Source organism: Panthera onca, chromosome B2, assembly GCF_046562875.1.
Source record: "Panthera onca isolate mPanOnc1 chromosome B2, mPanOnc1 haplotype 2, whole genome shotgun sequence".
In the NCBI taxonomy this organism is placed as follows: Eukaryota; Metazoa; Chordata; class Mammalia; order Carnivora; family Felidae; genus Panthera; species Panthera onca.
Genome location: NC_138343.1, coordinates 121391548 through 121406466, shown reverse-complemented (window position 1 = coordinate 121406466; position 14919 = coordinate 121391548). Strand labels below are relative to the sequence as shown.

The 14919-nt window shown below is 38.7% G+C and overlaps 1 protein-coding gene across 3 annotated transcripts in view; it reads right to left on the bottom strand.

Annotated features, from left to right (window-relative positions):
- MYB (MYB proto-oncogene, transcription factor) overlaps positions 1-14919 on the bottom strand; it is a 34595-nt gene that overhangs the window by 13538 nt on the left and 6138 nt on the right. For 2 of the 3 annotated variants that reach the window (XM_060616727.3, XM_060616728.3), the window contains exons 3-14: positions 14028-14099; positions 12481-12573; positions 12009-12229; positions 10060-10294; positions 8715-8795; positions 8137-8241; positions 6340-6594; positions 4837-5199; positions 3168-3310; positions 2069-2183; positions 1851-1976; positions 880-990 (exon numbers count right to left, since the gene is read on the bottom strand). In XM_060616727.3, the coding sequence (XP_060472710.1) occupies positions 880-990; positions 1851-1976; positions 2069-2183; positions 3168-3310; positions 4837-5199; positions 6340-6594; positions 8137-8241; positions 8715-8795; positions 10060-10294; positions 12009-12229; positions 12481-12573; positions 14028-14099 (1920 nt within the window). The remainder of the gene's footprint in view (positions 1-879; positions 991-1850; positions 1977-2068; positions 2184-3167; positions 3311-4836; positions 5200-6339; positions 6595-8136; positions 8242-8714; positions 8796-10059; positions 10295-12008; positions 12230-12480; positions 12574-14027; positions 14100-14919) is intronic. The other variant, XM_060616729.3, reaches the window with a different exon arrangement.

Below are 14919 nucleotides of genomic sequence, written 5' to 3'. Positions count from 1 at the left end.
CTTGGAAAAGGCAAGACTATAGAGATAGTAAAAAGATCAGTGGTTTCCAGGGGTTGGCGAGGGAGTGGGGGAGTGATGGAGGGATGAATACGTGGACCAGAGAAATTTTAGGCAGTGAAGCTACTCTGTACGAAACTATAATGGTGGATACATGGCATAAATTTGTCCGAACCCACAGAATGTACAGCACCAACAGCAAACCCTAATATAAACTATGAACTTTGGGAGATAAAGGGTCAGCAGTGCTGGTTCATCAAGTGTAACAAACGTACCACTCTAGCGGAGAATGTTGATAATGGAGAAGGTTATGCACGTGTGGGGACAGGGGTATGTGGAAAATCTCTGTATCTTCTGCTCAACTTTGCCATGAACCCAAAACTGTTCTAAAAAATAAAGTTTATCTTAAAAATGGTGGCAACCAAAGTAATGCAATAATAGGAACAATAAAGGGCATCTACTATAGATGCTGACGGGCATTATGTTAGATGCTGCACAAAACCAAACAGGAGACTACGTAACAAGGAGAAAATACTACATTTGGGAGACAGATAAACAAAGGAGAAGAAAATGCAAAGATTAACATTCTGTTTTCACGGAAATACATATCTTCACGCCACGGATTTTTTTAAGTGGCAAAGACTCTCAAATCATAAGAAAATAAATAATGAAAACAATCTGCGATGAAAAAGAATTTCCAACACAGAAACAAAATTTCTACATTCAACATTAATGATCATGAGGAATCATAAGGAAATAAACATGTAATGGAGAATGTTCAGAAATATGATGCATTAAATAGTGCTAAAACCACAGTAGCCTCACATGCCACATGGAGAATTCTGCAGGCACCAACATCTCATAACGTGGGCGTGTACTTACTGGCACATCCACCACAGGCGATGCCTGTGTGAACAGCTGAGTGTTCAGACTCTCCCCTTCCCAGTGGTTGGAGCAGAAGAAGTTTCCTGCTTTATCCGTTGGAGATTCCACCTGAAAGCAAACAGGAAGTGCTTTGTTGTTTCTAGAACTAGAACTTCCCATGGAACGTTGGCACTCGTTGGTAAATTTCTGTAAGATGAGCAATATCTGAGGATCTAATGTGTAACATGGGAACTGTCATGGCTAATATTGTACCGTAGAACTGAAATTTGCTAAGAGAGCAGAAGTTAAAGATAAACTTGAGGTGATGGATATGTCCATTGACTCAGTGATCCTTCCACAATGTATACATATATCAAATCATCATGTTGTATACTTTAAATGTCTTACAATTTTGTCAATTATATATCAATAAAGCTAAAAAAAAAAAAAAAGAGTAAATTTCTGGCCAGTCTCTTAAATATTAATCCTAATATGAAAATAAATTCAAGAGGCACGGTATCTACCTGCTGGAAATGCTTCTTGCCACCAAGCTAAGACTTGGATCCCTGCAAGTTACAGCGTTTTTCTTTTATGCTGGAAGTTAGATACTATTGTTTTAATATAAATTTCAATTCTCCATGACATCTGAAAATTAAAAGTCGGTGTATTATTTATCTATCCATCTGTGTATCAGTGATAAAACAGTACAGTAAAAAGCTGCTTCCCTCTCTCTCCTTTATCCTCTCTAACATGTTTTCTGCTCACACATGAAGTAGATAGAAGTGGCTTGGCTTCCCAAATGAAAGGTTAGATGCCCACAGTCTAGCAGTACCTCTTAACCGCATCTTGCAGGCAAACCTTGTATGGAAAGCAGTGCTGCTACCCAGTACTGATGCCAGACGTATAAAGGAACGTTCCGTGCCCACAAGGAACAGACGGAGCAGGATTCGCATCTTGTTCCTTCTTGATCCCAAGGATCTCATGTTTACCTCTTGTTTGATCTTCTTCAGTAAAGGTGGCCCATTTTCTTGAAACTCAGCAACAATTCCAGATTCATCAGATTCCTGCTTGATCACATCCTGTAGGTCTTCTACTAGATGAGATGGTGTCTGAGGCTGCAAGGAAGAGCGGGTATGTCTGCATCAGAGGCAAATTTCTGTCTGTAATTAATACACCAGCTAACCTCAAGAACTTGGCTAAAACTTACTAGCATCTTCAGAGGACCATATTTAATTTCTTGAGCTGCAAGTGCATGTTTGAACGGTGTAGGAGTTCTTGGAGAGCTTTCTAGGATTGACCTTTTGATAGCTGGAGTTCTAAAACTTTAAAGGGAAAACAAGGGTTGGTTCAGTATGAAAGAACATATGCCCTTTTACATCATTCTACCTATTAAATATAATATTTTTATACTGAATAAGCCCTATAATTGATATGCAATTGGATATGTGAATTAATCATATGTGTACTGTTAACAAAAAGATAACATATACATCACATATTTCCAAATATTTAAAAGTATTATATTCCCAAGACTAAGAGCATTAAAACATTCTTCATCTTTCTTTAGTGGTTCTGAAGATACACAGAGTGCCTCCAGGTCTTTCTAATGGCCATAAACATGGTAAAGGTTTGATGTCATTTAAAAATAAATTTTATCTATTCATTAAAACAGGCTCATCACAGAAGACATAGGAAACCACCTTTTAAAATGTACTTATTGTAACAGGAAATAGTAAGAATGAATTTTTTTTATTGATGTTCTCTGCCATTTCTTTGAATTGGTTAAGCCCTTTATTGAATATGTGGGAGGCATCACTCCTTGGCTTCTGATCATATAATATCCGTGGGGATTTTAGAAGCAGTCCTACCAACAGATAAATTTCAAAAAGGAAACATAAGATTAAAAAAATATGAACTAAGTACAGAACCATACCACTGTTATTCTGAATTTTGTAATCAGAGAGCAAAGGAGGAAATCTTGTCTTCGGTGAAGAAAGAAAAGCCTTACTGAGCAAACAGAAAAACTGAACAGAAAAATTATATAAGGACTACCTCTGTATGTATAGAACATTTTGAAGTGAGCTACAAAAAGTAATCTAGTTTATCCTCTGACTCGCCACCTCTAGGTAGTTGTCACATGTCCAAGACAGATATATTCAATGTGGGAATATACATGATTATGTACATTACAGGTAGATCAGTAAAATTATGTACATGTAAATGGATCAGACATTGGGGACTGTATTCCATTAATTAGATATAGGTAAATAAGGGGAAATAATTTTATTCTTGAACCAAGGACTTACATAGTATTTTCCTTTTGAGTTTTCACAGTCTGGTCTCTATGAAATGGTGTTGTAACAGTCAATTTGTGACCATTGAGAGGGGTAGAAGTTAAAGAAGGCATTTCCAAGTCTAAGTTTTCATGGTTACCAGAAGTGTTTAAGAACTAAATATGGGAAGAAAGGGAAAAAAATTACTTAGATTAAACAGTGATTCTTTATTCAGCCCAACTTAAAAACCACACCATGAAAACTAGCAAGTATGTTTTACTGACCCACTATGTAAGATAATAAAGATGTTAACAAGCACATAGCATTGGACAGGGTATTGTTTTATTTCATTTGAGCACCCGAGGTTCAGAATGTAATTTCCAAGAAATAAAATCTAGAGTCATTGCTGAAAAACTTGCAAAATCCTAAGAAAAAATTTTCAATAAATGCCACTTGCCATTAAAGAGAATGAGATGCACTCTTTATTAAGATTATAAGCATTAAGGTGATTTTTTGGAAAGTAATTCTTGTTTTTCTTTCATGCTATTTTTTCTCTTTAATGATCCATGAATTATGATAGAAGATTTGCATTATGTGGAAAATTCTTGGATAGTAAGCTGTGTTTCTCAGAACACCATCATTCTGGGAAAATAGCAGGTGTTCCTCAAAAAGTTCCAAGATACAATAAATTTGGGATACATACATATATCATAATCTCCTCCTGAAATTCATAATGCACACCAATTCATTAAAAATTCTGATTGGTCCTGTAGTAAAGAGACCAATTTTAACTCTGACTTAGTGTTTCCCAAACTTATATATTTCAATTTTTTCTGGACCATCTATTAAAGTCTTGTAGAACTAATATTCTTCAGAACACAATTTGGAAGATACAAGCAAAAAACAAGATAATTATTTTGGTGGGTGCTTCATTTGTTCATATTTAGAGCTCTCCTTAAAATAAATTCAACAGACATAACTGGAAAAATGTTTGAAAGTGCCAAATTAACTATTAACTTCAATTATTCTCATAATTAAGGAATACAAGTCTCTGATAAGAATTATAATTTCCATGCCTTAAAAAAAATTCTATGAAAGGATATTTATGGCAAATACTGGGTTGATAACATATTATGGCACAACTCAAAAAGCCAATGTTGAGAAATTAAAATTAAAACGAAAGTTGCTTTCCTTAAGCATTTGTTCCTTATGCTTTTCCAAAACTTTTCCACATAAGGATGGATTGGAACCTTTAAAGTTTCGGGTTGCAACTCAAACAAATGCTCTCCAAATATAGTTTGGTTCCCTCCTCCCCTGGGTCAGTGAATCACAAAGTAATAAGTGAACAAATAGGAAGAAAATCTACTAAAGTTTTTAAGGAGAGGGAAGGGAGGGGAGAAAAGGAAGGGACCGAAATGTTAAACTCTAGTGTTGAAGGAAATAAAAACGCGTCCCATGCAGCTAACCATGTTTCAAACCACCAAAAGAAAGAGCGAGAATTATGACAAAATGATCAGTCAGCCTACAGACAGCTCAAACTTTGGGAAGCAGTATGACTTAGCAACAGCTAGATTCAACGATGGAACGAGATCAGTGAGGGCAACAGTAATTAGTCATTTGTTCCAAAGGATTAGTTTCTAGATTATTAAGGCTTGAGTATCTGCTGAAAATTAGTAATAGCTGTGTAGAAATCATGCTCTACCTGTGAAGGGGAGAAGGGTAGGCTTTTGACAGGGGAACGCTTGGGAGTTGAGCTGCTGACGCCAGCAAATAGGAAGGAGCTAGAGCCTCCAGTGGCTAAGGGGCTTGCCTGGCCGCGCTTTTTTCGAAGGATGACCAGTGGAACTGTGCCGTGCCTCGAAGGAGGTAAGGGCTTGAGCGGGTCAAGTGAACCCTCACTCAACTTGAGAGCGTTCACCCTTGTGCTAGGCTCTCCTGCAGGTCTATTCAGACTGCCCTCTCTTTGCTGAAGCTTTAGGGCTCTGCCTGCATGATGTTGGCTAGGTGAAAACTCTGCTTCTTCAAAGAATTCAAAACTGCTGAGATCACACCATGATGAAGAATCCTGAAACAATGTGGGAGGCACAGAACTCTGAGACAGTGTGTGCATGATATGTGCCATCACCTGAAACACAGCACTGAGAAAGAACACCGAATGCAGAGAAGACACCTGGCCCTCTTGAGAAATAGCGTCGGGATTGACAACTGCTCCAGCACACCGCACGGCAGGTCTACCATGCGGCCTCCAGGCTGGTCCTACGTGTGTGCGGCGGGGACCTCCAGGTATTGTCATTTGCATGCAATCCGAAGCAAAGAGAAAACCTCTTCTAGATGGCACATTTTGGCAACGTTCATCCCGTTTGATAGATATGCAGGTAAGTGCTTTTTAACCAACTGGGCAACAAAGGAAATGAACTGAACATCTGCTTTTTAGGTGCTAACCTCACGTTTGTTTCACTGAAGATGGTTGATCTCAGTGAACCAGTTGGGGCTGGTAATCAATCATCAATGTTTTGTGAAGAGAGCCACGTACCGCCGATGAACTCGCTACCACTCAAATACACGGAACGACTGCTTAAAGGTCTAAATAAACATAATTCTTAATGTGCGATCCAAAAGCAAAGCACGATTCTAGGGGCGCCTGGGTGGCTCATTCGGTTAAGCATCCGACTCTTGGTTTTGGCTCAGGTCATGATCTCATGGTTCGTGAGTTCAAGCCCTGCATCGGGTTCTGTGCTGACAGCATGGAGTCTGCTTGGGACTCTCTCTCTTCCTCTCACTCTCTGCCCCTCCTCTGCTCTCTCTCTCTCTCTCTCAAAATAAACAAATCAACTTAAAAAAATTAGAAAACAAAACTTAAAAACAAAAGCAAAGCACAATTCTAAAGAAACACAAAAAAGTAACAAAGTAAATACGTTAAAAATAACTCAAACAGTACTCCATAACCCAAGATCTACTTATAGGTCATCAACTTTACTATTTTAAAAAGTATGCATTTTGAAGGAAATGCGTGAAAAGCCACCTTTTATCTGCATAGCCTATGAAATCAGATCTTTGAAAAAACAGACACAAAGGCTAAAATCATACTTTTACATTCATACATGCTAATAACATGTTATTTGCCATAGAAAATGGTAATAATTTGAGAACTGGGTTTCCTAATTCACCATCAAAAACATGCACTTGCCTTAACAATTCTACTTACAGAATCTATAAATTGAAGTGTTTCTGCAAATTCTAAGAGGTTCTTAACATTATCCAGAATGGTGCCTTGGTGGACGATCATGCACCTTGCTGGAGAGGCACTTTCTTCAGGTAGGGAGCCAGGATCCACAGGCAGAGAGGGAGTGGAGTGGTGTTCTTCCAAACAGGAAACAGGTGCACTGTCTCCATGAGGTCTGGTGTGGTCAGCGATGGTGGTGCTGTGCCACCCGGGGTAGCTGCATGTGTGGTTCTGCGTCTAAGGAGTGGGGGGGGGGTGAGGGGTGGGGGAATAAAGAAAGAGTAGGGAGAAGAAAGGGAGAAGGAACTTAGCAATGAAGTTGCACAAGGTATCAGATGCTGTTGGAGGAAAGATAAAAGTAGTTGCATCATCCAAAACTTGCGCCTATGAAACAGTCGTCAAGATGTTTCCTTTTATCGATGCAAGACCCTGCTTTTTAATAGTGGCATAGTCTGTCACCTATATGAACACCCTCACTGTCATCATTTTGCTAAAACTGCCAACAGAGAGACTGTGTCCTCAAGTGCCACTCTCCCATGGTCCATCTTAAAAGTCTAACATCATCTCCAAAAGGACCACACATGGTTGCTATGAACTAAGAATTGTCCTGTTCTCATTCTAACCTACAAAAAGGTCAGAGGACTCAAGAGTTAGAGTTGCTTCTCTCTGCATACGTTCTCATTGCTTCTATCCCTTTTTAATGTTACGGATTGCACTGATGCAGTGAAGGGCTGTCAAATCAACGTGGTTAGGAAAGCAGAAGGGCAAATTAACAGAAGTCTCCTTTCGGCATGACCATGCAACAAGAGAAATTGCAAAACATGAACTAGAGTTAAAAAGTGGTCGAACTAACATATGCACATAATCATCTTCTGATTTAGCCCCAAAGACATGTATTCCTAAGAATACCCACTGGGTATCACATCTCTTTTATTCTCTTTGTTGCTGAACTAAATCTGTCACAAAGTACACGCTGATTTCTCAGTTTGCAGCCAATCACCAAAAAGATGTCAAAATTCAGTAATGGTCCACACGGCTTTCATGCATGCAAACAGAAGAGAGCAGCCGTGTTATTCACAGAGAGAGGATGTGTATCTTTTTCACAGGTATATACTGAACATGCTTCAAATCATATGTGAAATTAGAAAGTATGAAAATGTAGGTTAAGAAAAATAATAAAAGAAAAAAATCAAATGAGTAGGTATCATACAGATACATAACTTTGTAAATAAAAGCAGATTTTCATTCATTTATATCTGTTAGTCGGTCTTTGAATTAGTAACAGTCCTGGAAAAACAGGAAGATTGATGGTGATAATCATAAGTGGATATTGTGTTTCTATTGCCACTCAAAAGGGCTACTTTTAATTTAGTCAACACACATGGTGATACATTTTATCATGACTGCATTTTATTACAAGCAACTTCTGTTCAAACAGTGTTAATGAATGGGCATCTAGGCAGCTCAGTGGTTAATCTCCGACTTCAGCTCAGGTCATGATCTAGTGGTTCGTGAGTTCCAGCCCCATGTTGGGTTCTGTGTTGACAACTCAGAACCTGGAGCCTGCTTCAGGTTCTGTGTCTCTTTCTTTCTCCCTGCCCCTCCTCCACTCACTCTGTCTCTCTCTCAAAAATAAATAAACATTAAAAATTTTTTTTGAAACACTATTAATGGATCTACAGTCTTGATTAGTGTAACACTCAGAAGAGAAGGGAAAAGAGACAGGAGGGCACCGGGGTGAAGCTCTCCCCACATTCAAGCACCTGGTTGCATTCTTACCGGTAGCGCCTGCTGTCCTTTGAGCTCATTCTCAGTCGACATTAGGAGCAATTCTAATTCTTTTATTCGCTTTTCTTTCTCAGGGTCTTCATCATTATAGTGTCTCTGAAATTAAAAGTAAAGGAAGAAAAACAGAGAAGGGCCTGATTGAAGCTACTGCAGATACAATGGCTGTGGCCCGCAGTCATGAGGGGCCATACAGCCCAATGAGCCTCAGCGTGAGACTGGCACCAACGAAACGTGGCACAAAGCTCTGTGAGTGTCATTCCACACCTAAGGGAGCGATGTGAAATCTGAGGCTCAAGTGGGTGCTGACTGATGAGCTGGTTCAACTTATGACATCAGAGAATCAGAGAATTCCTGAGCAGGTTTAACTCTAGAAGCGAAGATTGGTAGCTTGCTGGCCAGAACTCTACCCACCCCTCTGCTACTCCCTTTTTTTTTTTTTTTTTTTTTTTTTTACATCAGTCAGTCAAGCGAAAATAAGTATTTACATGAAAGAAATAAAGCATGTCTTGAAAAAGTTGCTTTGAACAGCCAAAGGGTTTCTTTACGAAATGGTCTTCACATGATCTTACCTGAATGGCTGCAGCAGCTGGCTGAGGGACATTGACTATATTTACATGTAACGCTACAGGATATGGGACATGACTGGAGACCTAGATCAAAAAGGCAGACAAACAAAGGCCGAGTCATTCATGGTCACATACGCTTTAGGGGAATTGGCTTCCTCTAGGATTGAGAAAAAAAATACTGTACTAATAAAATTCACACATGCACAGAGGAAAAAAGAAACACAACAAAAAACCCTCTAGTTTGAAATTTTAGCCGGGCCTTTAAAAATAGCCAAATAAATAGCTTAAGCAACGTAAAGAGATTTGGAGTGCTCGTTGATCTTGACAAAAAAGTATCCCTTAATTAGAGAATAACACAATGAAAAATATAACCTAAAATATATTCATGAATGTATGAAAGAAGCTGTAATGGGAAAAACTGATGACTTAGTTGTTTATAATAGAAATATTTTTCTTGGAATAACTATTAGTTATAGTAAAGAGCACAGAACTGCCTATGATGGTTCACTCATCTGAGACTTCTCTGGAAAGTCTGTAGTCAAATGAATGATAGAACAGACAGAGAAGAATAAAAACTATTCAGGAATATGATTTGAATGTAACTTGCACACGGGCTCCATATTCTTGGCTAAGTTTCACCATCTATTACCGTTAGTTGTAAGATTCAAGTTCACTGATTTTATTCTTTATGCTTTGTATTTTTCTTTCCCCACCCATTCTGGACATTTCTTTCCCTAAATATAAATGTCTGGCAATCAGGAAGGCGTCACACTGATCCAAAGGAGGAGGAAAGAAGACATCAGAGAGTAGTGTCACAGAACTGCACCTGACTCGGAGTGAGAAGGTAAACACACGTGGAAGGAGCAAATTAAGACTTTTCTGCTAGATAGATCACTACCAGAATCAAACTTTACAGAATCAAACTTGCTGCATTTCAGTGTCAAAGGATCTCTGCTTTAAATTTAATATGACATTCACTTTTCATTTTGGAAGAGAAAAACAAAAGCCCACAAATGCATCTTCATGACCCCATTCTTCTCCGGCGGGAACTTGTTAAGTGGATTTACATTCAAAAGCTAATCTGATCTGAAGCACTTCAGTTGGAATCCAAAAGCCTGGACTGCAGTCTGCCCTACGAGCTGTGAGCCTCTGCAGATTACTTAACATCCTGGCTTCCCAGCATACACCAGGGGTAACGATACCTCCCCCTATCTACCTCGAGGCTCTGAAGCAGGGTGATCACCTTTGTGGAAGCTCTTTGAAAAGTCAGCGACTGCGAGGTATTACTGTTACCTGGGGCTAACATAACCATCTCTTTCAGGAAACTAAATTCTCAGGAACGGCTTACGTTTTGCGCTTCAGAAATGTGGTAATAGGAATAATCATTGTTAACTGAAGTCTGGCCAGCTGGAGGGAGATGAGCTGAAGGTGGGGCATGAGCAAAACCCATCAAATGACTGTTCTTCTGAAAACTTGTGGCCACTGTTGGCGGGCTGGCTTTAGAAGACTCTTGCAGATAACCTTCCTGCTCGACCTTCCGACGCATTGTAGAATTCCAGTGGTTCTTGATAGCATTATCAGTTCTGCACAGAAATATATCATGTAAGAATTTTACAAAAAAACATTTTAATTCAGATTAGAGTTAATTGACAGAAAACTGTTTCCCACAGAGACCTCTTCTTTGGGTCTTTTGTTTTTTGTGTTTTCTTTTAAATTGTTTTAGTCTTCCCGACCTCTGAAAGTCATGCTGCCTCTATTATCTAATTGAAAATCCATAGATTTTCCTTCATTACACAAGATGGAATAAATGTGGATTTCGAGAAATCTTTAAATTTTGTAACTATTTTGTTTCCTTGATAAAAGAGAATTTTCGATACAAACCCTTCCTGTTTATTCTGAGTGTTCATGGTACAAGACTCTAATACAACTTAAAGATCCAACTATTCTGGAAAATTACTGGCTTAGTAGGGCCTACACACCCCAACAGGCACACAGTAAAGTTTGGTGAATGATAATGATGTCGCCACTGCCTCACTGTCCACTCTTTGTCTCGAATAGCACTAGCCAGAAATTTTGAGTAAAAAAAAAAAAAAAAGGGAAAAAGAAAAAAAGAAACTCCCACCTTTTGACAGCCATCTCAAATTGTTCTATAACCAGAGGTGACAATGGAAAATGGGATCCAGAAGGGGAAAGATGCTACGTCCCCATATCAGTTCAAACTGAAAAGCATTTTCACTAAAGTCTTACAGTTCTCAGGAAAAGTTTCTCAATTCAAAAAAAAAAAAACGTTTTAGGCCTCCCTTTTACTATTTTGATGGGGGTGGGGGCATGTATGCTAAAGAAAGAGGAAGTTCAGTTGCCCCTTAAATTTTTACAAGAATCAACAGCATATTCTCAGGCCAGATGGGAGAAAAGGCCTTCTTTCCTCAATGTCTTGGATCCTGTAAGCTGATAGGGAGCCATGAGGGAGGCGGTGCTCTGGACCATCACCCAAGAACGCTACATAAGCCATCAGAGCCATGGCCTTCTTTGAAGGTCCCTTTCTCCAATTCTGCTGCGTAAGAATATAATTTATTAAATATTTTCTTACATTGTTTATATAAGATTTATAATGAAGAGTATCTTCCAAATTAAAGAAAATGTGTCATAAACTGTTCAAGTGGGGAGAGTGCGACAAAAATGAGCTTCTAGAGATATCCTTCACGATGAGCTCATTTTTTGTGCCTTGTTCATTAACAAGAAAGCATAACACTGACATTATTTAAAAACCTGGAAGCAGTAGGATAATTCTAGAAATACTCTTATTTCTTTCTTTAAAAGAAAAAAACTAAGCCAAGTGGTATAATGAAATGAATGCTGGTATCAGGAAAATGATAGCTGAGATCCTTCTGGTCACTTAACCAGCTGTATGAACTCAGACCAGAGACAAATTGTCTATCCTCAGTTTGCTTCTCTGTGTTTAGAGTTCTACAGTTTACAAAGTGCTTTGACAATCATTTTATTCGATACAAACATTGGCCCTGTGAAGTAGGCTATTATTTATTTTGCAAATGGGGCAACTGAAGCTGAGGAGAGTTCAATGACTCGGCCCATAGCTCACTGTTGGATGGATTCTGGAAGTCCCCAACCAGATAAACTCTAAGAGCTCCTCCAGTTTTAAAACCTATGGATCTGGCATATCTAATGAAACACTTACAGTCATGGGAATGTAATTCACTCGCTATACATTTAAAACAAGATGTTCAATACCCACTCCCTCATTCTTCCCAATCAATATATTTTTTGACATATTATTACCGTCCAGGCAGTAGCTTTGCGATTTCTGCCCATCTGTTCCCCAGTCTCTTGTGTGCCTGGTAAATAATTCTGTCTTCCTCTTCTGTCCAGGAGGTTTTCTTAACTTCTGGATTCAAATGGTTATGCCACCTCTCCCTACATTGTTTTCCAATTCTCCCTTTTAAGTGCTTGGCAATAACAGACCAACGTTTCGGACCGTATTTCTGTACAAGCTCTATCACCTTCAGATAAACACACAAAAATAACCTATGTTTTAATGTTATGTAATGACTCAGTGTAATCATTCTTCAGTGTTACAAGATCTTTAGAAAGGGTCTAAAACTCTGCTTTCATTCATTGGAAATACGGGAATAGAGTCCTCTGCTTCCTGTTTGTACACTTTACCTGTTTCTTCAAGTTGGGAAACATTTAATTAAGATGTCTGGGGAATATTCTTAACTGTGATTCGCACACCAATGAGGAAAGAACTTACTCTCTGATCTTCTTCTTTGGTCCAAGGCCCCTTGATGAGCTCAGGGTTTAGTACTTTCTGCCATCGGTGCTGGCACTGCACATCTGTTCGATTCTAGACAAATAATAAAGTATGCACTGTCATATAGATATGATGCGATAAACACATGAAGACTTGGTTATTATATGAATCATACACAGACAATATACAGGAAACACGTTCAGGAACATTTTAGGGCATGTTTGGAGAGCCTACCTATCCCTCATTGCTTACAGCTAACAAACATACAAAGAATATATCAAAATTGGATCTAAAATTAGAAGCTCTACCTGTTAAGTGAAATAATCCTGCCATGCGAACTGAAGGACCATCATATTGTACACATGGCTGTCGATTTAACTCAACCTTAACTTCAGCATGTGGAAGTGCCTCTATGAACTAAGACTTGTTAGCGATTCCACATGAAGGTTGGGCTTCCATGGAAACCTACTCTAAATGGTTAAAGTTTGCCTCCCATTCAACCTAAGAGATGCACTTCAGTTTAGGGCCTCAAGCATTAATACTGCAGAACAAAAATCAATAAAGATAGGATGAGAGAGTATAATCTTATAAGAGAGTATAATCTTATAAGAAAAAAAAAAGACAGATATGTAACTAACTAATAGAAGGCAGAATTTGATTCATATGCAAGAAGAAACCAAAGCAAGATTATATTGGGCTGAGAGCAGAAGCTTTTCCTCGGGAGCAGAAATTATGTTTCCTTAGGAGGTGTGTGCAAAAGCTCTTGATAGGGACTTTGAAGGATGGATGGAACATTCTAGGAGGTGGCATCACCAAGGACAAAAGCCCAAAGGAGGTAAAGCAGAAACTAATTCAACCAAACCTGCTGACAGAGAGGAAGTAGGAAAGTGAACCGGAGCTGTATGCTGGAGCCGTGTGGAAGGGTCCCTATGTGCCAGGTGTAGGCAGTGTACTTAATTTGTGAGACTATATACGTTACTGCTGTTGATTTTGAAAGGATACAGCTGCATCTTAGGAGGCTCCATCTGCCAACAGTGGTTGGGGTGGATGACAAAAGTGGAAAGCTACAAATAGAAAAGCCAGTGAGGAAGCCACCATAATTGTCCAGAGAAGAGGGAAGGGGGCAATTCTGTAGAGCAACAAGGAGGATGGAGACAAGGGACTGACTGGCAAAGGAATTTCAGATTCCTCAGTCACTGCTTAGACGTAGGGGATGGGAAGTGGAATAAATCAAAACGGAGTCCAAAATTTTCAGCCAGGATACCAAAAGTATGGCTACTGAAATAAACAGGAAATTCAAAAAAGCTAACTTGGAAATACCATGAGTTCAGTCATCCTAATGTACACAAGTCATCAAAATGCTAATTTATATCACCCAAATAAATAAAAAGATTAAAATATAAACCATAAGTTATGGTTGAGGCAGTTCTCCCCCTGATTCTTGTATATGAGCAAATGTGTAATGTCTTAATACCCTCTCTCCGAATATCTTATTTAAATCATGGGGAGAAGATTTCCTTTCATAGAAGAAAAAATTACGAACTCACCGGGAGATAATTGGCAATAACTTTCCAGTCATCCGTTCCATTCTGCTCCACCAGCTTCTTCAGTTTTTCATCCTAAGACATTTAAAGTTAATCCTAGGATATCATTCATTTACTGTATAACTTTGCTCTAATTAGAGTAAAAGGGAACCAATCCAATAATCCAATCCAGGAAAAAAAAACACCTCAAAAATATCCAAATACAACAGATATTAATCTAATATACTGGTTTAGAGCATAGATTTATTTAGAGTCAAACAGACCAGAGTTTAAAACTTGACTTTAAGCTACTGACTAGTTACATACACTTGGGGATATCATTTGACTTTTTTGGGCCTCAATACCGTCATCTACGCAGTAGCAATGCTGATGTCGAGGTAGTTATTTGGGGATTACGTGAAGTAGCTACGCGAAACATTTAGTACAATGCCTGGCTCACTGAATGTCTAGTATATGATAACTGTTCAAAGTTTTACTTGATAGGAAAAAGTTATGAACCCAAATGTTAGAGTCAATAGATATTCAACTATGGCAACAAACAGGATCTTGAGTAAGAACCAGTTCAATTTCTTATTTTAACATCTCCTTAGTTCAACCTCTTTCATGCAAACAACAGAAGATCACTTTTTAATTACATTTGAAGGCATTTATAATGTAAGAAAGTAATTGCATTTTTGTATCAACATAGTCATAATTTAAATGAGGCCAAACTTGTTAGAACACAGAAGCCACCACACGTCAGGGAGAAATCTTTCAGTTCACAAGTGTCTTCCTAAGCATGTTCCTTCAAGTAAAAAAGAACCCCCACCTTTCTGCAAAGGTAACTTTCACACACACTGTGAGTCCCGAGAAGGACACAGACACAGGGATTAGGAAACCAGTGTTAACAACAGAA